Consider the following 24,494-nt stretch of genomic DNA (forward strand, 5'->3'; position numbering starts at 1 on the left):
GCCAGGGGACAACAGCTAACTGCCCCCTTGCAACCTGAACAAATCCACCAGACAAGCAGGCTCCATTCACCAGCATCCCCTTTAATAAAACACAGCAGGGCGAGTGTAACAACAGAAAACAAAGAGAGAGAGCAGCGCGCGAGATTACCATTTACAACCACAGAGACTGCCGGTGGGGGGAGGGAGGGGCCACGGGACGCCTGGGGGGAGGGAGCGGAGGCAGCTGGACGGCACCTATTTATACAGGATGTCGTAGTGTCCCGGTCTGTACAGTAGATACACCTTGGGCTCCGAGCCCTCTGGGAAGACATGGGGGTTAGTGCCTCCACCCTCGCCCCGGTCCATGTACTCCACCAGGATAGACACGTTCAGGGCCTGAGCCAGGGCGATGATGTGGATGTGGTCGCTCTCTTTGCACATGGGTTCCACCTCCTGGAAGGGATCGAGTGGGAGACAGAGGGTTAGGGAGCCCGCCCCGCCCTACCTGGGGACTTGCCTACAGATGCTACCAACATCCTGCCTCAGGTGGGGCTCGACAGACCACCCCTCCTCCTCCTATGGCTCCTAGGCAGATCACAAGTTTGTTTTGTTGCCAAGCTCTCCCCGCCTCCAGCTACCTATCGAGATGCCAGTTGGCCAGGGCTCCGCACCCCCTTCCGCCACACAGGGGATTCCCGCCAGGGGAATTACCTAGGGATCCAACTGAGATCACAAGTCAGTTTGGTCTCAGTGACCTCTCTCAATGCACAGGGGACACCCTTCCGTTCCCTCCAGGGAACAAGCTGTGAATCCTACTCAGATCACACATGTATTGGATCTCAACCCCTCCCCCAAGGGCAGGGCAGGCTGGTCCTGCCCTGTCCCGTCCCGTCCCCTGCCCCAGGAACCAACTGTGGATGCTACTGAGATCATGAGTCAGCTGGGCTTTAGCACCTCCCGCCAATCCTCCTCAGATCACAAGTCGGCCGGGCCTCGGCCTCGCTACCCAGAGATATCTCCTCGACACAGGGAGGCGTTGGGCTGTAGCTCCCACTCCAAGACAGTTTGGGAGGGACAGGGGCACTCCAGTGCAAAATCATGCCATGGATCCTCCACCCTCAAATTCCTCGTGCTTGGTGTGGTGTCGGCACAGGATTTAGAGACAGCGGGGAAGGCAAACTCTAGGGTTGGAACCTGCTGCCCCCAACGGGCCCACGAGCTGCCCCTACCTGCTGGCAGAACTCCTTGATGCTGCGGCCTCCCTCGATGAAGTGCTCGAAGAACTTGCTCTCGCGCTGTAGGTAGCCGGAGGTCAGCAGTCTCAGGTACACCACCAGATAGTCGGAGGTGCTCTGGTCGTTGAAGGAGGCCAGGAGCTCGGAGACCGTGATCTGCTTTTCCACTTGCTCTATCAGGTCCATGAACTGGAGGGGCACGTGAAGGAGGGTGTCAGAGAAAGACCCCTTGCTCCACCGCCCAACCCACTGCCACGAGCTCTCCAAGAGTCAGAATAAACAGGCTGGACTCTGGTCAGTTACAGTAGCACACATACGCAGTTGAGCTGGTGTCCTCAGCTTAGGGAAACTGAGGGCCTAATTGGGGGGGAGGGGCGGGGGAGGTGGTTTACATGAAGCCGCCCAGACAGCCTGCAGGAAATCCAAGAATCAAACTCAGGTCTCATGAGTCTCAATCTGCTCTGACCATCACATCCCATCTAATGGCATCTGCCCCCAACCCACAGGGGAGGGGGGATGTCACTCACCGTGTTATGGAAATCCTCGATTGTGAACTCTGTGAAGCCCTGGGACACCAGGTCCTCCTTGCTTTTGGCAGAGATCTCCTTGAACCTGCATGAGATGAGATGAGATGAGACGGGGTCAGTATGGGCATCCTTTAAAAAGTGGAAGTTAAATCCTACTGAGGAAAATAGAAAGGAGCATAAACTCTGGCAAATGAAGTGTAAAAATATAATTAGGAAGGCCAAAAAAGAATTGGAAGAACAGCTAGCCAAAGACTCAAAAAGTACTGGGCCCAGTCCTATTCAACATATTCATAAATTATCTGGAAAAAGGGGTAAACAGTGAAGTGGCAAAATTTGCAGACGATACAAAACTACTCAAGATAGTTAAGTCCAAAGCAGACTGTGAAGAGCTACAAAGGGATCTCACAAAACCGGGTGACTGGGCAACAAAATGGCAGATGAAATTCAATGTTGATAAATGCAAAGTAATGCAAATTCGAAAACATAATCCCAACTATACATATAAAATGAGGGATCTAACATTTAATTTAAATGTTACTACTCAAGAAAGAGCTCTTGGAATCATTCTGGAGAGTTCTCTCAAAACATCTGCTCAATGTCGTCGGCGATCCCTCGAGGTCAAGGATGATCTCTCTTTCACAGGTTTTATTTTTCATGGGTACTTTGGTGACTGAGGAGTCCGGTCCTTGAGTCACAGGCTCGTTGGCAGACGTTGCAGGTGGCGTTGGAAGACTGGGTTGGGCCGCAATTGCTGCATGACGGTTGTCTTTCCTTTCTTTCTTTTCTGGCATTTTACTGCGACCAGGGCAAGGCGATTTTCCTCAAAAGTGGACGTTCCCTCTCTGACAAGTCTTTGCCAGTTATCCCTATCCTGGGCTGCTCTCCCCCAGTATGTGGTGTCAATGCCACATCTCTTGATGTTTATCTTGAGGGTGTCTTTAAAGCATTTCTTTTGGCCTCCCCGTTTCCTTTCTCCTTTGGTGAGTTGGGCGTACAGCAGTTGTTTTGGTAAGCGTACATGAGGCATGGGCACACTGTACCTGCTCCACCTCAGCTGGTGCTGGATAATCAGGGCCTCAACCCTGAAGATGTTGGCCTTTGTGAGGACACTGACATTAGTGCGATGAGCCTCGCACTTTATGTCGAGGATCTTCCGAAGAAAGTGCTGGTACTGGTGCTCCAGGTGTTTTCTGTAGGTCACCCAAGTCTCGTAGAGGAGAGTTGACAATACCACCACTTTATAAACTAAAAGTCTTGACGGGTGTTCAACAATCACAACATCAGCACACTAGTATGTGTGGTGATTGTTGAACACCCAAGAAGAAAGTCTGCCAAAGGCAAGGCTGGCACAGTGAATTCTGTGCTGAATCTCAAAGTCTATGCCTGCCCTCTCTGAGAGATGGCTGCCAAGATAGGCAAAGTATTCTACATTTTCCAGTTCTTCTTTGTCGATGTGGATCTTCCTTGCTGGATCTGATGATTGACCGGGGACTGGCTGGTGGAGAACTTTTGTTTTGCCAATATTCAGAGATAGCTAGGCTTTTATAAGCTTCAGAGAAGCAATTGAGGGCTGTTTGCAGATCGTCCTTTGAGTGTGCAACTACAGCACAATCGTCTGCATACTGGAGTTTGGCTACTGTTGCTGATATTAGTTTAGTTCTGGCACGGAGACGAGAAAGGTTGAAGAGGTTGCTGTCAGTCTGATATTGGATGCCAGTGCCCTGTGGTAGATGGTCTTGGGTTAATGTTTTCATAGCTGCTAAGAAAATGGAGAAAAGGGAGGGTGCCGGTACACAACCTTGTTTTACGCCAGTTCAGATGACAAAGGGCTCAGAGGTAGAGCAACTGCACAGGATGGAGGCAGTCATCTGGTCTTGGAGGAGTCTTACAATGGTGATAAATTTGCTTGGGCAGCCAAACTTTGACATCATTTTCCAGAGCCTCACAGTTGACAGAGTCGAAGGCTTTGGTCAGATTGATAAAGGCCATATACAACTCCTGGTGGTGTTCTTGACATTTTTCCTGGATCTGCCTGGCTGTGAAAATCATGTCAGTGGTGCCTTGTGATGGTCTGAAGCCACACTGAAACTCTGGAAGTACTTCCTCTGCAAGAGGGAGCAGGAGATTCAGTAAGATTCTAGCAAGAAGCATCCCAGGAATGGAGATATTTGTGAAGATAAAAGGCCAAAGCCCGCCAAACATTGAGAGTGTGGAGCACACGTTCTCGAGGGAAGGCGTGTGGTTTGGGGTAGAAGGTCGGGAGATGTACGCATCAGTTGAGGTGGAATGGCAAGGCCACCTTGGGGAGAAATTTGGGATGGAGGCACAGGGAGACCTTGTCCTTGTGGAAGACAGTGAAAGACATCATGGCCTCCAGTTCACTAATGCACTGTGCGGAGGTGACAGCTATCAAAAAGATCACCTTCATGGAAAGACGGGCAAGGGAGCAGGTGGCGAGTGGTTCAAAGGGCGCCTTGGTGAGGGCAAAAAGCACGAGGTGAAGGTCCCAGGAAGGAGTAGGCTTCTGGATGGCGTGGAAGGCATTGAGAAGGCTGCGAAGGAAGTGGGAGATAGTCCGGTGAGTGAAGATGGAAAACCCATCCACAGAAGGAAGGACGGCACTAAGCGCGGCCAGGTGGATGCGGATGGAGGAGTGGGCGAGGCCTGACAGAGAGAAAGGAGGTAATCCAGGACGATGGGAATGGAGATGGCATGCAGGCGGTGTTGCGCCCAGTCGGTAAAATGTTGGCTCGGTAACATGCTCAAGTGGACGAGCATCGGCTATGGGTAAGGATGTCGTGGACTGGGGAGGAGCATGCATGGTGTATGCGCAAACCCATCCAAATAGCAGGCCTGAGATGGAGAGGGCCTGGGTTGGGATGTCGCAGTTGGCCGTTCGCTTGCGTAAGGAGATCCAGGAGACAGATCAGAGGATGAGCAGAGCAATGTAGGAGATCCATGTCCCAGTACTGGCGAGGCCAGGCGGGGGCAATAAGAAGAAGAGTCGTGCGGTCGTGCCGCACCTCGCGCAGGACTTGAGGGAGCAGGGGAATGGGCGAGAATGCATAGCGGAGGCCAGTGATCCAGGACAGGAGGAGGGCATCGCCCTGGGAGCCTGGGCGAAGACCTTCGTGAACATGCGGGGGGCAGTAGCGATACCGAAGGGGAGGACCCAGAACTGATAGTGGGAACGGCCCACCATGATTCGGAGGAACTTGCGATGAGTGGGGTGGAAATGGGTATGGAAGTAGGCATCCTTCATATTGAGAGCCGCAAACCAGGCTCCACAGGGAAGGGAGGGGAAAATGAGGGGAAGGGTGACAATCTGGAAATGGAATCTGCAGATAAATTTGTTCAAGACCCGGAGGTCCAGAATAGGGCGAAGGCTACCCCCTTTCTTTGGCATGAGAAAATAGGGGGAGTAGAAGCCCCAGCCCCGATAGGGGTGCGGGACGAGTTCTATCGTGCCCTTCCGCAGGAGGGCATCTGCTCCCTCTCTGAGAAGGTGGCAATGCGAGGAAGTGCTCAGGTGCTGCTAGGGTGGACCGCAGGGCGGGAAGGAGAGGAATTCCATAAGGTAGCCCTGGTGGACGTTGTCCAGCACCCAGCGGTCGGTGGTAATCTGGCCCCAGTAGTGAGTAAAGGAGATGAGGCGACCCCCAAAAATCCACCGGCGGGGTGGTGGGAGGCGTAGAGGAAGGTTCACAGGTCTCGAGGAAGGAGTCATAAGGGTTGCTTGGGAGGACATTGCGGAAAGGTAGATGTGGAAGAAGTAGCTGTAGTGGCGGAGCGTGGTCGTTGTGAACATGGGCAACAGTGGGAAAAGTCAGGCAGGCGCTGCGGGTAAGGCTGGTCTGTGGCATGGGGACGGATCAGAAGGACGACCCTTGCTGGCGGCGAGCAGAGGACAGAGTACAGAGGCCCAGCGACCGGTGTGACAGTCTTTGAGAGAATGCGAAAACCCCTCCATCTTGTCACTGAACAATTTATTGTTCTCAAAGGGAAGGTCCTCCAGGGTGGTCTGAACCTCCTTCGGGAAGCCGCTGGACTGGAGCCAGGAGTCCCGGCAGGGGACGACCCCGGATGCCAGGGAGCAGGACATGGTGTCGGTGGCATCCACCGTGGCCTGGAGAGCTACTTTAGCCACCAGCCTGTCCTCGTCCACAAGGTGTTTGAAGTCCTGCTGTTTTTCCGGGGGGAGGAAGGCCTGAAAGTCCACCAGCTTAGAGTACAAAAGGAAGTCGTATTTGGCCAGGTTGCTTTGGTAACTCGCAATATGGAATTTGAGCCCTGCAGAGGAGTAGACCTTGCGGCCCAGCAGGTCCAACTTTTTGGCGGCCTGGTCGGGTGGCATGGAACGGAAATGCTGTTGGCGTGCGTGCTCGGTCACAGCTTGTACCACCAGCGAATTGGGGTGGGGGTGGGTGAAAAGAAAGTCCACGTCCTTCGCTGGCATGAAGTAGCGGCACTCTGCCCATTTCAGGGTAGGGGCACAAGAGGCCGGGGTGTGCCAAGCGGCTTGGGCTGGCTGCATGTGGGCATTGTGAACAGGGAGGGCAGTGTGGGAGGGGCCAGGGGGTTGCAGGATGTCCAATAATTGGTTTTGTGGATCCTGGACATCTTCGACACGCAGGTTGAGGGCTGTAGACATGCGCTGAAGCAAGTCCTGGTACTGCACATGATTGGAGCATCGTCAGGGAACGAAGAGGTGCCCATATTGACTGGAGGGGGCAATGACGCTTCTGGCGTGGAAACAATCAGAGGCTTTTTGTACACAGAGGGAGGAGCGGTGGGCGCTGGAGAAGGGCGGTGATGCAGGCAGGGTGGCACGCCAGGGTCGCGGTAGGGGTTTCATGCAGTCCAGTAGGGCCAAGCATGGGGGTCACCAGGCACTGGCAGTGCCCATGGGTAGCGGAACCATGGATCAGCTGGCGGAGCGGACAGCTGATGGTATGGTTGGTGCCGGTGTACTGGTCTATATGACCGGGCAGGTGAGAAGGTGGTGTCCAGTTCTGAGGACCACTCAGAGTCCAAAGACGGGTCCGGTAAGGGTGGGGCTGTCAGAGCCAGCAGTACCAGCAGTGTAGGGGGGTGAAGGCCGGGTGATCCGAGAGTTCGTCCGAAAGGTCCGGCGGAGAAAGGCGGGGTGGAGCAGCAGGCTGGAGCAGGAGCGGCTCGTCCGTGGCAGACGGTAGATGAAAGGTGCCTGAAGGACCAGGCCATGGAGGTGAGCCAGCAAACAGCAGCATGAGTTCAGCCGTGGGCGTAAGAGAAGACAGACAGCTGGGCCAGGCGTGTGAGTTTGGATGGTCCTGGCGGAGTAGAAGGAGCCAGAGATGACGGTGGTGGATCAGTCACCGGGGCTGGCGGAGGCGCTGTTGGGGTGCGGTGCCTGGACTCGTACTCCGTGCGATACTTCCTCGGAGCAGGAGCGTCTGAATTGGTATGCGACTTCTCACCCAACCTGGCATGGCTTGGAGAGGCAACGCTGCGCTTGGAGGCGGTCCCTGTCGGGGAGCTGCCTTTATGCCCATGAGCGTGCTTCTAGTACGCACAGTAGGCTTTAGCCGGATGGAATGGTGCCACCAGTGCCAGGCTGGAAGGGCCCCGGGTCGTGCTGGCCACCGGTGCCAGGCATCGGATCTGTGGTCGCCTGATCCAATTGCACACGTGGACGCACAGCCTCCTCCATAAGGAATTTGCGGAAGCAAAGTTTTCTAGTTTCCCAGGTACAAGGTGGCAACGAGCGACAGATGGAGCAGTGGGCGGAGATATGAGTCTCACAAGACAGCAGAGACAGCATTGGTTCTTGTCTCTCACGGAGAAGGAGCGCGGGCAGAAAGCACAGTATTTAAAACCGGCTCACCAGGGCATAATCCCGGGCCAGGGAGAAGCCCCCAGAGGTGAGAAAGTCCAACGGAAACCTAAATAACTAACAGTTAACTAACAAACAGACAACTAAGTTCTAAGAACTACAGAAAAACTATATACAATGAACAGAGAGCAGTTCTCTTATCGAGCTATGAACACTGGGGAACAGGGGTTCCGACTCTGGCCGTGCGGCAGTAAGAGGGAACTGGAGCAGCGTCAACCCGCACAGCTCCTAAAGCCTTGGATGCACCACGCAGTCAACACACGACATACGTGTGGGTCAAGGGACCCTACTATGAACAGTTCTGGCTCCAACTCATGGCACGCATGCACACCCACGTCTGGAATCCACATAGGGACCATCACTCGAAGAACTGGGAACTGAACCCAGGAGTGCCGACCCTGTGCCGTAACTAAGATGAATAATCAGCATTTGTTTCAAACCCAAAAAGGGCGGATGGGGAGGGGGAAGGATCCTTACAGTCTAAGGAGTGTCCTCAAGTCGAGGAAGATGCCACACGGCCGGAGCTCTGACTTGGCAGGAGTCACACGCTGGGGCCTTTCCAATCACCCAGCCTGCCCTCTGGGATAGAAGCGGGGATCCGTGCGTGCCAGGCTAATAATCCCCCCTAGCTCTTATATGGCACTTTTCACTGTCAATCTCACAGAGCTTTACAAAGGCTGTCAGTATTATCATCCCCATTTTAAAGATGGGGACACTGAGGCCCAGAGCGGGAAGGGACTTGCCCAAGGTCACCCTGGAGGCTAGCAGCAGAGCTGGGAATAAACCCCTGGTCTCCCAAGTCTTAGCCCGGCACTCTCCCCTCGCTAGGCCCCATGGTCTCCCACTGTCCTCCCACCACACTGACCCCCTTGTCGGGGGGGGGGGGGGGGGGGGGAGGGGAGGGGGGCCCCCGCCCCCCCCCCGCCCCCCGCCCCCCCCGCCCCCCCCCCCCCTCCCCCCCCCCGGCCCCGGGGGGGGGGGGGGGGGGGAAGAAAGAGAGGAGAGCAGACTCCCGTCTCCCACAGGGCACCATCCTACCGTTGCAGCTCCTTGCTGTCCTCCAGTAGGGCCTCCAGATGCGAGAAGCCAAACGCCCGGTAGAAGCAGTTGCCGTCGGGCCGCGTCTTCCGGATGTACGAGTACTTTTTGAGCAGGTCCTGTGCAGAGCCGGGGGAGGCACAATTAGTCCCTCATAGGGAAAGGGGCCGGGAGGTTAGTGACCGACAGTGCCACATAAATACTAAGCGTTATTACACCTCCTGCTCCTGCCGGGGCGGGGAGGCCCAGAATTCGCGGGGGGGGGGGGGGGGGGGCGGGCAACTTAGAGAGGGGAGTCTGAGGGACAATGCCAAGGAGGGGTGACTGGGGGACCGCGTGGCAGGGAAGGCCAGGATTTTCAAGGGTGTGTGTGTGAACCTAGTGAGAATAAGCTGAGGAGTGGGGGGGGGGGAAGAGGCCAAGATTGAGGGGCTGGGAGGGAGAGCTCGAGGGGAGGCTGGGGGACTATGGAGGGAGAGAGGTCTGGGATTTAGATGTCAGGGTGAGGCAGGCTGGGGCCTGCAATTAGGAGATGGGGAAGCCAAGAGGAGCAGGGGACCTAGGTGGGATCAGACAGGAGGACTAAGGAGGAAAGGGCCTGGAGTCATGGGGCTGGGATTTGGGGGGAGGGTCCTAGAGCTGGGAGTGCCCAGCTGGTCCCTACCTTGATCTTCTGTTGATAGATGTGATCGTCCTCCGCGTATTCCTTGTACAGAACTGACAGTTCCAGTCTGTCCGACACCAGGGGGTTCTGGACGGCGATCTGGAAGGACAACGGAAGGCGCCGTGACACTAGCGGCGGGAAAGCGGTGGCCATGGCTCCCCAACCTCGCTACGGAGGCACCCTGAGCTAACAGACACCCAGGGCCTACAGCAGGAGACCTGGAGCTGGCTGCAGTCCCTCCTGGGAGCTGTAGTCTGGCTACCTCATGCCCCCATTCCTCTCCATAGGCCAGGGGACCCCGCTGAACTACATCTACCAATGCACTGCCTTCACTGTCTTGCCAAGCCACTGCTGTGCCTCTTGGGAACTGTAGTTCAGGTGGCTCATGCACCTATTCTCCACTATAGCTAGGACCCTACCAAATTTACAGTCCATTAACTTCATGATTTCAGCTATTTAAATCTGAAATTTTACGGTGTTGTAAGTGTAGGGGTCCTGACACAAAAAGGAGTTTGGGGGGGGGGTCACAAGGTTATTATGGGGGCGGAGGGTTGCGGTACTGCTATCCTTACTTCTGCACTGCTGCTGCCCGCAGCACTGCCTTCAAAGCTGGGCAACAGGAGAGCGGCAGCTGCTGGCCAGGAGCCCAGCTCTGAAGGCAGAGCTGCTGCCAGCAGCAGCGCAGAAGGATGGCATGGTATAGTATGGTATTGCTACCCTTACTTCTGCGCTGCTGCCTGCAGAGCTGGGCGCCCGGCCAACAGATGCTGCTGTCTGGCCACCCAACTCTGAAGGCAGCACAGAAGTAAGGTTGGCAATACTACTGTCTCCCCCCCTTCCCCTCCAAAATCATCTTGTGACCCCCCTGCCACTCCCTTTGGGGTCAGGGCCCCCAATTTGAGAAACACTGGTCTCCCCCGTGAAATCTGTACAGTATAGGGTAAAAATCTGTATAGTATAGGGAAAGACCTGATTTCATGGGGGGGGTTGGGGGGGCAGGGGAGACCAGATTTCACGGTCCGTGCTGCGTTTTTCATGGCTGTGAATTTGGTAGACTTCCTGGTTGGCATATACCGCCCATGAGGGCCCACAGTCCCCCCTCTATGCAAGAGAATGCGACAGCCGTGGTACATCATGGGAGATGTAGTCCAGCTGAAAAGCCCAGCCATAGAGAAGAATGAGAGCACGAGGCACCTGAACTCCAACTCCCATGAGGCACTGCAGCAGCATTTCAGAATCAAAACATTTCAGTTTTCGGACATTCAGGTTGGGATTTTTTGACAGAAAAAAACCCCACCACATTTTTCCCAGGGAAGAGGAAGTTACTTACCTGTCACTGGAGGTTCTCGGCGATGTTTGGTCCCTATCTGTATTCCACTGAGGGTTACGCATGCGCCACGCGTCCGGAGCCAGAGATTTTGGAAGTAGTTGTCTCTGTTGGTCCGCATGTGCCCCCTTGCCTCGCACCTCATGGTTTCACCCGAGACGATAAAGGGTGGGACGGACCAACCGCCTCTCCAGTTCCTTCTGCACCACAAATTGAACAGGTCCACAGCAGAGGGGAAGGAGGGTGGGAAGTGGAATACAGATAGGGACCTGTGACAGGGTGCTGGGCAGGAACTCCTGAGCCAGCCCTCTGTCACACCAGCTCCAATTAAGGTAGGTAAATTGGAGCTGGCTAGAGAAACCTGCACCTGATTGGCAAATGGGAAATAGCTGCCAGCCTAATTAGCCTGGGGCTACATACAGGCCCAGAGGAAGGAAGCAAAGGCGGAGCCAGAGAGTGGAAGGAGAGCGTTAGCCCTTCCCTCCTGGGTGCAGAAGTGGAGAAGTCCGTAAGGCTGGAAACCCAAGCTGTATGTGGTGGGAGCACACGCTGTAAATAAACTGCACCGGTGATTGCTGAGCCCCAGGGTCTCTGAGTGGTTTGTGAACGCAGCAGAGGCAGGAGCAAAGGGGGCCCTGCTACACCCTGCTACAGGACCACACCTCTCGAAGAACCCTCAGTTACAGGTAAGTAACCTCCCCTTCTTTGAGTGATGGTCCCTACTGTATTCCACGGAGGGTGATTAATGAGCAGTACCTAATTCAGAAGAGGGTGCGAGGAAGGGGGTGGAACAGCTGAACAGAGGACAGCCATGAAGAACAAGGCATCCGTCTGAGAATCTTGTACCAAGGCCTAATGCACAGAGAAGGTATGTCGTCCCCGATGCCACGTGGCTGCCTTGCATACTTCTGAAAGCGGTACGTTGTGAAGGGCGACCGCAGTCAATGCTTGCACTCTTGTGGAATGGGCTCTCACCCCAAGGAGGGGAGGCAGTCCTGATAACAGAGAGTTATGTACCCCGAAATCCACTGTGTGGAGATCGCCTGCCCCATAAGTCTTTCAGCTATTGCGACAGTCTGGGGACTTCCGGAATGGTCTCGTCCCTGCAAGTATAAGGCCGGAGCCCAGTGGATGTCGAGGGAGTGCAGGTACTGCTCCTCCGCTGAGGCGTGTGGCTTCGGAAAGAAAGCAGGTAAGCATATGGGCTGGCTGAGATGAAAGCAGGATACAATCTTTGGCAGAAACTTGGGGTGCAGGCACAGGGAAACTTTGTCCTTATGGAACGTGGTGAAACGGGGTTCTGCCATCATAGCCCCAGTGCGCCAATCCTTCTCGCAGAAGGAATAGCTACCAGGAAGACAACCTTCATGGAAAGAAGGGACAGGGAGCAGGAAGCCAGTGGTTCGAAGGGCGACTTCATTAATGTTGAGCGAACGAGGTTGAGGTCCCATTGGGGAGTGATAAGTTGAACGGGTGGGAAGGTTCTGAGGAGGCCCTTCCAAAACCTGGCAGTCAATGGATGTATACATATGGACTGCCCTTCCACGGTAGGGTGGAAGGCACTGACAACTGCTATGTGGATCTTAACGGAATTGAGAGCAAGTCCCAATGTCTTCACGGACAAAAGGTAGTCCAGAAGAAGGGAATGTCCACTTCATCAGAGGCTAAACCCCTTTTTGGGCCCAGTAGGCAAAGCACTTCCACTTGGCCTGATAGGAACGCCTCGTGGACTCCTTCCTGCTGCTCAAAGGGATGTCTTGTACTGCTGACAAACATTCCCATTCTAGCGAAGATGTCCATCCAAAAACTAAGCTCTGAGGTGAAGCATCTGCAGATCGGGATGCCTGATCCTGCCGCCGTGTTGTGAAAGCTGTTCTGGGAAAGCTGGCAGGAGAAGTGGAGGAAGAGCTGACATGTGGAGCAGCTGTGGAAACCAGAACTGGCATGGCCAGAACCGGGCGATCAGAATAACCATGGCCTTCTCCCTGATCACATGGAGGACTCATGGCAGGAGTGTCAGAGGGGAAAACACGTAATTGATCTGGCCTGACCAGTGGAGGACAAGGGCATCGTTCTGGGAATGGGCGCCAAGCCTCCCCCCATCTCCTGGAGCAGTATGTGGTGCACTTGCTGTTGGCATGGACGACAAAGAGATCCCTGGTCAGAATCCCCCATTGGCTGAAAATCATAGAATCGTAGGACTGGAAGGGACTTCGAGAGGTCATCTAGTCCAATCCCCTGCACTCAAGGCAGGACTAAGTATTATCTAGACCATCCCTGACAGGTGTTTGTCTAATCTGCTCTTAAAAATCTCCAATGAGGGAGATTCCACAACCTCCCTAGGCAATTTATTCTGGTGCTTAACCATCCTGACAGTTAGGAAGTTTTTCCTAATGTCCAACCTAAACCATCCTTGCTGCAATTAAAGCCCATTGCTTCTTGTCCAAGCCTCAGAGATTAAGGAGAACAATTTTTCTCCCTCCTCCTTGTAACAACCTTTTATGTACTTGAAAATCGTTATGTCCCCTCTCAGTCTTCTCTTCTCCAGACTAAACCAACCCAATTTTTTCAATCTTCCCTCATAGGTCATGTTTTCTAGACCTTTAATCATTTTTGTCACTCTTCTCTGGACTCTCTCCAATTTGTCCACATCCTTCCTGAAATGTGGTGCCCAGAACTGGACACAATACTCCAGTTGAGGCCATATCAGTGCAGAGTAGAGAGGAAGAATTACTTCTCGTCTCTTGTTCACAACACTCCTGCTAATACATCCCAGAATGATGTTTGCTTTTTTTGCAACAGCGTTACACCGTTGACTCCTGTTTAACTTGTGATCCACTATGACCCCCAGATCCCTTTCTGCAGTACTTCTTTGTAGGCAGCCATTTCCCATTTTGTAGGTGTGCAACTGATTGTTCCTTCCAAAGTGGAATACACCTCTACCTCGATATAAAGCGACCCGATATAACACAAATTCGGATATAACGCGGTAAAGCAGTGCTCCGGGGGGGCGGGGCCGCGCACTCCGGCGGATCAAAGCAAGTTTGATATAACGCGGTTTCACCTATAACACAGTAAGATTTTTTGGCTCCTGAGGACAGCGTTATATCGAGGTAGAAGTGTACTTTGCATTTGTCCTTATTGAATTACATTGTATTTACTTCAGACCTTTCTCCAGTTTGTCCAGATCATTTTGAATTTTAATCCTATCCTCCAAAGCACTTGCAACCCCTCCCAGCTTGGTATCATCCGCAAACTTTATAAGTGTACGCTCTATGCCATTATCTAAATCACTGATGAAGATATTGAACAGAACCGGTCCCAGAACGGATTCCTGTGGAACCCCACTCGACATGCCTTTCCAGTCTGAATGTTGTTGACCACAGTGTCGTGAAGCTCCCATTCGTGATCGGCCACAAATGTCCTGCTGAGAGAGTATGCAATCATGTTCTGAGCCCCTGGAAGATAGGCTGCCAACAACAGGATCTTGTGGGCAATGTACCAATCCCATAGACGAACCGCTTCCGCAGAGAGTGTAGTCGACCTTGTGCCCCCATGCTTGTTGATGTAATAAAACAATGGTGATGATGTCAGACATGACGAGAACACAATGCAAGCGAACAGATGGAAGAAATGCATGACACGCTCACCGTAACACCCGAAGCGCCAGGATGTTGATGTGTATTCTGGATTCCCGAGGGGTCTGGGTCCCTTGCACCACATGCTCCCCCATGTGGGCACACCATCCGGAGAGTGATGCATCCGTGATGATAGTCATGTCCGACAAAGATGAGAGGAACAGCATCCCGATGCAGACCTGTCTTGGGTATGTCCACCACTGGAATGAGGAGAGCACCTTGGGAGCCACTGACAGCAGAAAGTCCGTGGTATATCCTGTGGGTGACTAGACTTTTTGGAGCCACAGCTGAAGTCAGCGAAGTCAGAGGTGAGTGAAGGCAGTGACGTATGTGCAGGCTGCCATGTTGCCAAGGAGGGATAGGCAAGTCCTGACAGAACAGAAGGACTGTTGACTACTCGGACGATGAGTTCCTGCAGGGTCTGGAACCTGTCCCGCTGTAAGTAGGGTTGTGCTGAGACTGAGTCGATGGAGGCCCCTATGAAATGCAGGGATTGCGTGGGAACCAAAGTTGATTTTTCAACATTTACGCTTACCCCCAGGGAAGAAAGTAGTCCGAGTAACATGGAGGTCGAGGCTCAACCCTCGTCCCTGGATCGCGCTGGTAGCAGCCAGTTGTCAAGACAGGGGAACATAAGGACCTCGTGACGCCAGTGGTGGGCCGCTATGACAGAGAAAATTTTGGTGAAGACCTGTGGAGCAGTGATGAGTCCAAACGGTAGGACTCCGTATTGGAAGTGTTCAGGGCCTACTGTGAACATTGAGAATCTCCCCATCTATGCAAAAAATAGGTGCCCTGCATAACGAGACCCATAACACACATGCCTCTTTCTACGGATGGTATGATGGCTGCTAAGGTGACCATACGGAACTTTGGTTTGCGTATAAAGCAACTGAGGTGTCGGAGGTCCAGGACTGGTCTCCACCTGCCCTTCTTCTTGGGTACTAGAAAATAAGTGGAATAGAACCCCGCACCCTGATAGAGCACGTTCCTCCGGACTATTGCTCCCCTTTGCAGTAGGGAGTTGACTTCTAGAGCGAGGATGATGTCGTAAGAGTGGTCCCTGAGGAGGGGCTGGGGCGGGGGTGAGGTAGTGTCATTAACTCAATCTTATAGCCATGTTGAATGACATCCAGGACCCACTTGTCCATTGTTGTCGCACTCCAAGCTGGTAAAAAGATGTCCACCAGGCAGAAAAGGAAGGCAACCGGCTGGACCTTATGGGTCACAAGGTCTTCTCATCGGCTAGCCTCCAATTTCAGATCTTGAACTACCAGGCCTTATTGGCCAAATATGACTTTCTCAACTGAAAGTAAAGTCCTCCAATTTACTGTAGTTGCGATCCAGAAGGTCCAACCACTTGCCCTCCTTGTCCGCCAGGGTGGCGCATGGGTGCTGCTGCCTGGCCTGCTCAATTGCCACTTGGATCCTGAGAGAATTGGGTGGGGGTGAGAGAACAGAAACTCAGACCCCTTAGCTGGCACGTAGTACCCCTTTTCTGCCCCCTTGAGGGTAGGAGCGCCAGTGTCTGGGGTATGCCTAATGGTATGAGCCAGCTGAAGAATGGCATCGTTGATTGGTAGAGCAACCCTGGTCAGTACCAAGACCTGAATGTTGGTACCGAGGCCTGAAGGCTGTCCAGAAGCTGATGCTGGTTGTCCTATACTTCCCTCCCGTGGTATATGAAGAATCTGTGTAGGAGGTCCTGGGACTGGTGAAAGTAATCTAGGGGTGGGGTGGGGGAACCAAGGTCACTGTTGTGTCTGGAGAAGATGACGGAAATCGTTCCTGTTCTGGTGGTACCAGACTGAGTGGCTCACCCTCCAAAACCAGTTCCAAACATCTACTCGAGTATGCCCCAAACAGGGATGGGGTGAACCCTCTCTTGATGAATGGGAAGGCTCTGAAGGTGGATATTGAGGCCAGGGTCCCCAGTATGGCCAACAGGATGGATCCAGCAGATGCTGCGGAGAGCCCCACGGAGCGAGGTACCAGTGGCTTCTCTGCTGGGGTAGAGGAGGGTACTGCCACTAAGCTGGTAGATACTCGTAGCGGCGGTAGGAGATGGGTGGTCCCTGCACTCCATCCAAATCCTCCAATGAGGAAAACTCAGATCCTGGTTCCAATGCCGGTAACGTCGGAAGTGGTGGAACCATATAAACCATAGGGGAATGGGTGGAAGCATGACTCAACTGCGATAAGTCCTGGGTTAGAGATCGTACCCCCCTAGGTTCAGACTGTAGAGCAGATGTGGGCAAACTACGGCCCACGGGCCGACCGTCCTGCCCAGCCCGAGCTCCCGGCCGGGGAGCCTAGTCCCCGGCCCCTCCCCCGCTGTCCCTCATCCCCCGCAGCCACGCCAGCCACGCTCTGGCCCGCCGCTCCCGCTGGGCAGCGTGGGGAGCACAGCTGGCTCTGGCCAGGTCTCGTGGCTGCGAGCTCCTGCTGCTGGTAAGGGGACGGGGGGGGTTGGGTAAGCGGGGGATCCTGGGGGGGCAGTCAGGGAGGAAGGTGCGGTTGGATGGGATGGAGGTTTTGGGGGGGCGGTCAGGGGATGGGAAACAGGGAGGGTTGGGAGTGGGAGTCCCAGGGAGCCTGTCAGGGGGTGGGGATGTGGATGGGGTCAGGAGGGCAGTCAGGGGACAGGGAGCAGGGGGGTGGGATCCTGGGGGGCAGTTAGGGGCGGGGGGGTCCCAGGAGGGAGTGATCAGGGGACGAGGAGCAGAGGGGGGTTGGATAGGGGGGGGGAGTCCCGGGGGGGGCGGTCAGGTGGCGGGGGGGTGGAAAGGGGGGAGGGCAGTCAGGGGACAGGGAGCAGGGGGGTTGGTTAGGAGGCAGGGGTCCCGGGAGGGGGTGATCAGGGGACAAGGAGCAGGGGGGGTTGGATGGGTTGGGGGCTCTGAGGGGGGCAGTCAGGGGGCGGGAAGTGGGAGGGGGCGGGGGCCAGGCTGTTTGGGGAGGCACAGCCTTCCCTACCCGGCCCTCCATACAGTTGTGCAACCCCGATGTGGCCCTCGGGCCAAAAAGTTTGCCCACACCTGCTATAGAGGAAGGTGTGGAGACCTCATTTCTTCTGCAGCAAAGAGTTCATCAGGCCCAGGCACTATCTTCAATCTCCCCAGTGTTAATGGCACGCGCTCCGCACCTGGAACTGGAGCAGAGGACTGTTTCGAAATTGATGGTTCTGTTGACTTAGAGGTGGCTGATTTGGAAGGTGTGCACAGCTTGGTACCGGCGAATCCATTGGTCTGTGCCATTTCTTGTCATGCTTGTGAGACTTGGAATGTGCCACTTCTCCGTGGCTGGAACTCGTGGAAGGCGCATTGCCCTTCTTGGGTCTGGAGGAAGACTGACTGCCATGCTTATGCGCATGCTTCCTTGCCTCCCAACTAGGCTCCAGCACGGGGTCCATAGACTCGATCTTTGCAGTTGGAGGTGCACTCCTGGATTTCTCAGGCTGATGTACGGGGGTGGTTCCCCAGCCTGGATCCGATTGCGGCCTCATGGTAACCTCCATGATGTGCTTTTTGAGGCAGAGAGCCCAGTCTTCTGGGGTATGCCTTGGGAAGGACAGGCAGATACTGCACCTGGATGAAATGTGGGCTTCTCCCAAGGATCAGAGCAGCACTGGTGCTCGTCACTGACTGAGAACGAACACAGGCAGGAGACGCAGATCTTGAACCCTGGAGTCTTCAGCATAATCCAGAACCCGGATGTGGGTGCTGGATTGGGTGGGAGGGAGTGGTAACAGATTCTCCAAAGTCTCTTATCTCCTAAAAAACTACTACTAAACGCTAAACTACAGTTAAAAAAACCAAGAATAAAACTAACTATGTACAATTCAAATCCTTTTTATTTTCAAGTGTGTCAGAGACGAGAGGACACTAGTAGCTCTGACTTGGACCATGCGGTGTTGAGAAGGAACTGGGAACGCGGTCTGCCCTGCCCTTTGTCGCCTCAGACGAAACCATGAGGCAAGGGAAGGGCGCATGTGCAGATCAACAGACGCTAATACTTTCAAGACCTCTGGGCGCACAACGCGTGCATAAATCCTCAATGGACTACAATAGGAACCATCACTCGAAGAAGCAGCTGATGCTTTTTGCGGAAATTCTGCTGTCAGAAACCTGATTTTTTACAGAAGAGCGTTTTGATGGAAAATTTTCAATGAGCCCTCATGAGCCCCTCACACCAGTACACAGTGCCCCCATGCTGCCTAGCACCCTTGGACTAGGAGCCCCGATAACACCTCCTCTAGCCCCCAGGGGACCCCCCCATCCCCATCTCTTCCTCCCCCCTCTGCCCCTAGGGCCCTGACAACCCCCCAGCCCCATCAAGCCTAAGTCCACCTCAGGAGTCCCAACCACTCCCTACTGCCCTCCCTAGATATGGATCCCAGGCCCCAGGAGTCCTGACACCCGTACCTATGCTCCCAGTTTCCTGAGCCAAAGGATGGAGTTGGGGGTGAAGGACAGCTGTGTCCTCATAGGTTAGCAGTGGGAGCAATTTGCCCTCATCTGAGCAGCTGCAGGTTAGGGGGAACATGACTGAGGCTACATGCAACCCCTGTGGGTGAGATTTGCGGGGTTAGCATAGGGAAGGCAGCGGACAGGTACCAAAACCCCAACATCCCAGAGGCTGGAGATGGAAAGTGAAACTACCAGAAACTGTGAAGGGAGAGCAAGGACCCAAAGGCCCCTCTGAGATCCACCCACTGACCCCTCTCAGATCTGGCAGACTACTTTCCTGTGCACCCAACGACCCTCTGAAGCCTCACCTCCTGCTGGATGCGATCCTGCTGAGCCATGATGGCTTCGTCGTACGCCAGACAGTTAACTCCTGGAAGAGAAGAAGAGATGGAATGAGATGCTTATCCCACGCCAGCTGCACCCCAGCCAGTTCAGACCCCCGTGATCTCCAGTCTCAAATGTCACCGCCCACACCTTAGGGGTCACCATCCTGCCATCAAGATGAGTTCCCCAAGGTTCAGTCTCAATTGACCTTTGCTCCCGTCACCTTTCCCCCACGCTGGGATGGCTAACGCTGCCCGAGACAGAACTCTATCCGCACAGCTGGAGGGGGAAGGCTAGTCCTTCGGGTCAGGTCCCTGGGCTGAGAATCAGGAGATGTGGGTTCAGTTTCTGGCTCCGCCATAGCATTTGAGCGAGTTCTTTCAACTCTCTGGGCCTCCAGCTTCCCCCTCTGCAAAATGGGCTAATGAGCCTTCCTCTGCTAGTAGGCTATGAGCTCTCTGGGGACTCTCTCTCGCTAGGTGTCTGTGCAGTGGCCAGCATGATGGGTTCCCTGATCTCAGTCAGGGGAGGTTGGAGGGGTCCTGTCCAGCTCCCGGCCCAATGGGCCCTCCTCCCCCAGTACTGATCAGGGAAACCTGCACAGCGCCCAGATCAATGGGGTCCCCGATCTAGGTCAGAGATCAATTTGTGAATCATATTGCCAAAGTGAGCCATTTCCCTTCAAGGGTTAATTTTTGAGTTCCGACAGCAAATATTCTCCCGGGAGAAGGTAGAGCAAACGGAATAACCCCAACACAAGGAAACCAACACTGACCCGGAAGCTGAGACACCAAACAGGGCTTGCTTTACAAATTCCTTCTGTAACACAGATATTCTTCTTATTCAGTAAGAAGTGTAGCTGTAACTAATCAATGCATCTCTCTGTGTGCAGCTCCAGCCAGTGGCCTCTGCAGAGGTCAGAATTTGTCTTTTTAAGCTCAACTCATTACAGGCACAAGTAGCTCTTTAGCAGACAGAAACTGAAGCTATTGTTTGTAAATACCATTAGGCGAATCCATTATGCTTTTGCTACAACATGCATTGCAGATATTAAGGCAACACCATCAGCTTCTAAACGGCCACGCTTCTGACCACAAAAGTTTGGCACAACTAGCAGATAAGATTTGAGGGTCTTGTTGACGCACAAAAGTTGTGTCGCTTTGACTAAAGGCATCGATTTTTAACAGTCCCGGGGATTAAGCATTGACACAAACTCCCCAGCAAAGTGGTGGATTCTCCATCTTAACACTGGAGACCTTTCTGGAAGAGGCTTGAGTCAGCTATAAGCGATTGGGCTAAATACAGAAGGAAGTGGGTGAAATGACCTGATCTGTTCTATACAGCTCAGACTAGAGGATCTTGCACTCTATGAATCACTAACTACACTGGCTAGTATAGCTAGAGCAGCACAACCCCTAGTGTGGGATGCAGTTATACCCAGTATACAGGTGCTTTACTCTAGCATAATTTATTCCTGGACAGAGGACTGAAAGGACCTCTTGGGTCATGACCTCCAGGACCTGCTAGTGCAGGCAGCCCCGTCCTATCATCCGACTCAGAAACGTATCCAGCTCCATCTTCAAACTAGTTGGGGTGTTTACTCCCCACTGCTCCTATGGGGAGGCTATTCCAGAACCTCCACTGATGGGCGGAAGCCTACTCATTGCCAGCCTCCATTGATTCCTGGCCAGTTTACCCCATCTGCTCTTGTGCCAACACTGTCCTTTAGCTTCAGTAGTTCTTCGCCTTCCCTGGTGCAAACCCCCCTGGTGCATTCACGGAGTACAAACAGATCCTCCCTGAGCCTTCATCTGGGCAGGCTAAACAACGGGACTGTAAAAATCACAGAAATTGCAGGGGGATTCAAGGGCAAAATTCGATTAAAGCCCCTGGGCCTCAAGGAAATGATCCCTTCTCCTAGCCTGAAAATCTAGGAATAATAAACCACAATAGTGCGACAGCTGAAATTACATCAATTCATTGAGCCAGATCCTTAGCTTGTGTAAATGGCCCTAGCTCAGCGTGAGTCCCTAGAGCTACGGCAATGTACACCAGGTGGGGATCTGGCCCATTGAAACCGCTCTCCCATCCTCCCTCTACAATCTCCTCTATATCCCGCAACATGATGTCACCCCTCTTTTACAGATTGGGAAACCGAGCGATAATAATTTTGAGCAAGGCTTGAAACCCTGAGCTTGACCTCAAACAAGTCTCCCAAAGATGACTAACTTTCGGGTGTAAACAGCCTCCTATTTATCACTGCTACCCGTCCGCCTCTCAGTGCTGTCTGGCTTAGTTCAAAGAAAGAGACGAGCTTTGCCAGCTCTGCAGGAAGATGAGAAAGCAATTTGGGCTTGTTCCATTGCATACATCACTGGCAGACGGGAGTCCCCAAGTCTGACTCCCAGCCCAACGGCATGCATCCCTGCTAATGCAGTACAGATCCCCTCTCTTGCTCTGCAGAGGCCACATAACACAAGGTGGAAAGAACCACATGGGGTGCACACGCCCCCATTTTCCTCAGCCCACTGAGGAAGAACCAGGATACCCCACAACAAGAGTCTTCCCCAGAGCAGACACAGCCGGACCACAGCCCTATTTTATCAACAGAACCATCTGGATCAGAGTCCAGAACTTTTCTTGCTGATGTGAACCGGTACTGACTCTATTGGGGACATCTCAACCAAAATAGCCTTTATTCTGCAAGAATTTAAACTGTGTCTATCAGTAATACTCCGGGGACAAGGACTGCACTTAAAGGGGGCAAAGCTGATTGGGAAGCTACTGGGTAGGGAGAGAGGGCGTCTGTTTTCTTCACCCCAAGCCACCCCGGATGCCCCTCGTTATACAGAGCCATCGCTTTTTCTAACAGTTCCCCCTCCACCTTTAAACAAACAATTAAGACATTATTTATTGCTCTCAGTTAGGGATGGCCCAAGCAGGGTTTTAAGCAAAATCATCTGGGATGCTTGATGGGAGTGGGGGGATGTGGGGTGCTGGGTTTCGAGGAGGGAGGAGGTAATCAGAGGGTATTGGGAACTAGGTTAAGGGAAGGACCTGCTGATGGGAGCTTTAGGACTCCCTTGCAACAGGTGATTTGGTTTGGAGGTTCTTCCCCCCCACATCAGGTTTCCTAATCCTCACCACATGACAGCAAGAAACATGCGACCAAGTGGAGGGAATGTCCTCAGGGGCCCAGAGAGGAATCCTGCCTCACAGAGAAGTCATGCTGGGGTGGGCACAGACCCTGCTGACGCGGTGTGGGGTGGGTTGATATGGACTGTATATAGGTCAGAGTGTGGGGGCCAGGTCTGTAGGCCTCAGGGAACAGATGGTGGGAATCCTGTCCCCCATAGGGATGGTGGTGGAGATGAAGATCATATCTCTCAGAGAGGTGCTGCAGGGGGTGGGGTGCATACAGGATGCATATTAAAGTGTAACAAGTGGGGTGGGGATTCTCATTGCCAGGGTGAGGAGGAACCTGTCTCCAGGGCCCCTGCTGATGGAGGAGCAGAGCAGGGCAGGCTATAGCATGCATTGCAGCGAGACTGGGGAATCCTGTGTCACATGGGCAACCACATCTCTAGGCCTCAGGGCACAGATGGGGCTGGATCCTGCTCCCGGGGATGCTGTGGGTGGGGTGGGCTGGGCTGATTGCTACCATTGCAGGAGCTAGGCAGAATGGGTTGGTGCATATTGGGAGCGGAGGGGGCACTAGGCCTCAGGACACTTTGTGGAGAGTCCTGTCTTTGGGGTGCAAGGGACACCCTGTATACTTGGAAGAGGAGGGAATTGGGGATTATGCAGGGAGGGCAAATAGGTATTGGGAGGAGTGGGGGAGTTTCCCATCCCTGCTGATTGTGGTTGGGGACAGAGAACAGCTTCCAGGAGACATGGAGATCCTGTGTGCATTGGGGGAGCGGTCTGAGATTTGGGGTGAGGGGAGGCCTTTCCTGGAGAAGGGGATCATGACCCCAGGGGATGTGGGGAGGCAGATCCTGTGTGCATGTGAGACTTAGGGTAAGGGGAGGAGTTTCCTGTGGTGAGAACTGTGGGGTGCAACTCCTAAGAGGAGGCAGGTGTGTGATTTGGAGTAGGACAATCCTCTCCCATAGGGAGGAAAGCATGTCTGGGATTTGGGGAAGAAACCATTTCTCTGGGGTTTGGGGTGAGGGGAGGAGCTCCCTGTGGGGGAAGGAGGGTCCTGTCCCTTGGGGGAAGGTTAGGGGGGAACGTGGTTCCTGTGGAAGAGGAGGTGAAGTGGGCAGATGAGCGAGTCTGGGGGAGCCAGTTCTGGGAAGGGGTACTCGGGGGGGAAGGAAGGAGTTTCCTATGGGGGATGCTAGCAGTGGAGGGAAGCAGAGCCAGGATCTGGGGGCAGGGAAGGATTTTCCTGTAGGAGGCTGGGCTCTGGGGGAGAGAAGCCTGCCCTGGATTCGGGGCAAACCTTGTCTCTGCGGTCGGGGGGCCTGGGCCTTGGGGAGGAACCTTTCCCTGGGGAGGGGAAGGCAGGCCAGGGGGAGAGGTAGAGCCGGGGCTCCTGTCTCTCTAAAAGGGTCCCCGCGCCACCCTGTCCCGCCCTCTGTTACTGGGGCAGGGCCGCATTCGGCCGGGGGGCTCCGGGGGTCCTTGTTCCTCCCCGCGGGGGGTGGCAGGGCCTTGTCTCTGGCTGCGGGTATTGCCGGTCCGGGGGTCCGTCTCTCTCCGGGGGTCCCGCCCCTCCCCCTGCAGTCCCTTATGAGGGGCTCCCCGGCCGCCCCTCCCCCCATTACCATCCGTGTCCCCCCCCAGCGGCTCCGGCTTCTGCAGAGGCTCCTCCGCCGCCATCTTTGAGCTGCAGCCCGCACCCAGCAAGCGCTTCCGGGGCACATCGGGCCCCAACGCCGGAAGTGCTTCCTCCCGGCCCTAGCAACCTCCCCTAGCAACGCCCCCGGTGGCAACTAGACCCCTCCCACTTAGCAACACAACCCCAGGCTAGGCCCTCCACTGATGGACCTCGAAGGAGGGGTGTGGGCGCCATGGTAACAGGATGACACCTCATGCATCATTGGCATGCATGGTGATGTCATTGCGTGACATCACAGCATCCTGCTCAAGGCACTCTTCTGTGCTATTGTGACATAATCATGACACCGCAGTGGCCCCATGCAACCTATCATTGATGTGCCATTGTGATGCCATCATGTAACATCAGGGGCCTCGCATCAACCCACCCTCTCCTGTCACTATGACACCCTCACATGACATCACAGCAGCTTCGTGACACCCCTATTCTTGTGCCCTTGTGATGTCATAGGGACCTTATGACAACGCACCCTCATGTCATCAAAGCACCCTTGCATCAAAACGCCATTACTGTATCATTATGACATCATAATTTAACATCACAGTGGCCTCGTACAAACCCACCTGCAACAG

At 54.2% G+C, this 24,494-nt stretch overlaps 1 protein-coding gene across 2 annotated transcripts; it reads right to left on the minus strand.

Moving 5' to 3' along the window:
• Positions 1 to 61: 61 nt before the first annotated feature.
• OTUB1 (OTU deubiquitinase, ubiquitin aldehyde binding 1) lies at positions 62 to 23,928 on the minus strand. 2 transcript variants are annotated; one of them, XM_024213584.2, is made up of 7 exons: positions 23,849 to 23,928; positions 19,061 to 19,122; positions 9,319 to 9,417; positions 8,655 to 8,773; positions 1,742 to 1,826; positions 1,209 to 1,403; positions 62 to 432 (listed from the first exon to the last, which is right to left on the minus strand). In XM_024213584.2, the coding sequence occupies exons 1-7, from the start codon at positions 23,901 to 23,903 to the stop codon at positions 235 to 237; spliced, it is 813 nt and encodes a 270-aa protein (XP_024069352.1). In that variant the 5' UTR covers positions 23,904 to 23,928; the 3' UTR covers positions 62 to 234. The 2 variants fall into 2 exon arrangements, with proteins under 2 accessions (XP_024069352.1, XP_024069353.1); XM_024213585.3 differs by lacking the exon at positions 23,849 to 23,928 and adding an exon at positions 19,852 to 19,993.
• Between the last annotated feature and the right edge of the window lie 566 nt (positions 23,929 to 24,494).

Source organism: Terrapene carolina, unplaced genomic scaffold (genome assembly GCF_002925995.2).
Source record: "Terrapene carolina triunguis isolate 2854851 unplaced genomic scaffold, T_m_triunguis-2.0 Scaffold89, whole genome shotgun sequence".
In the NCBI taxonomy this organism is placed as follows: domain Eukaryota; kingdom Metazoa; phylum Chordata; order Testudines; family Emydidae; genus Terrapene; species Terrapene triunguis.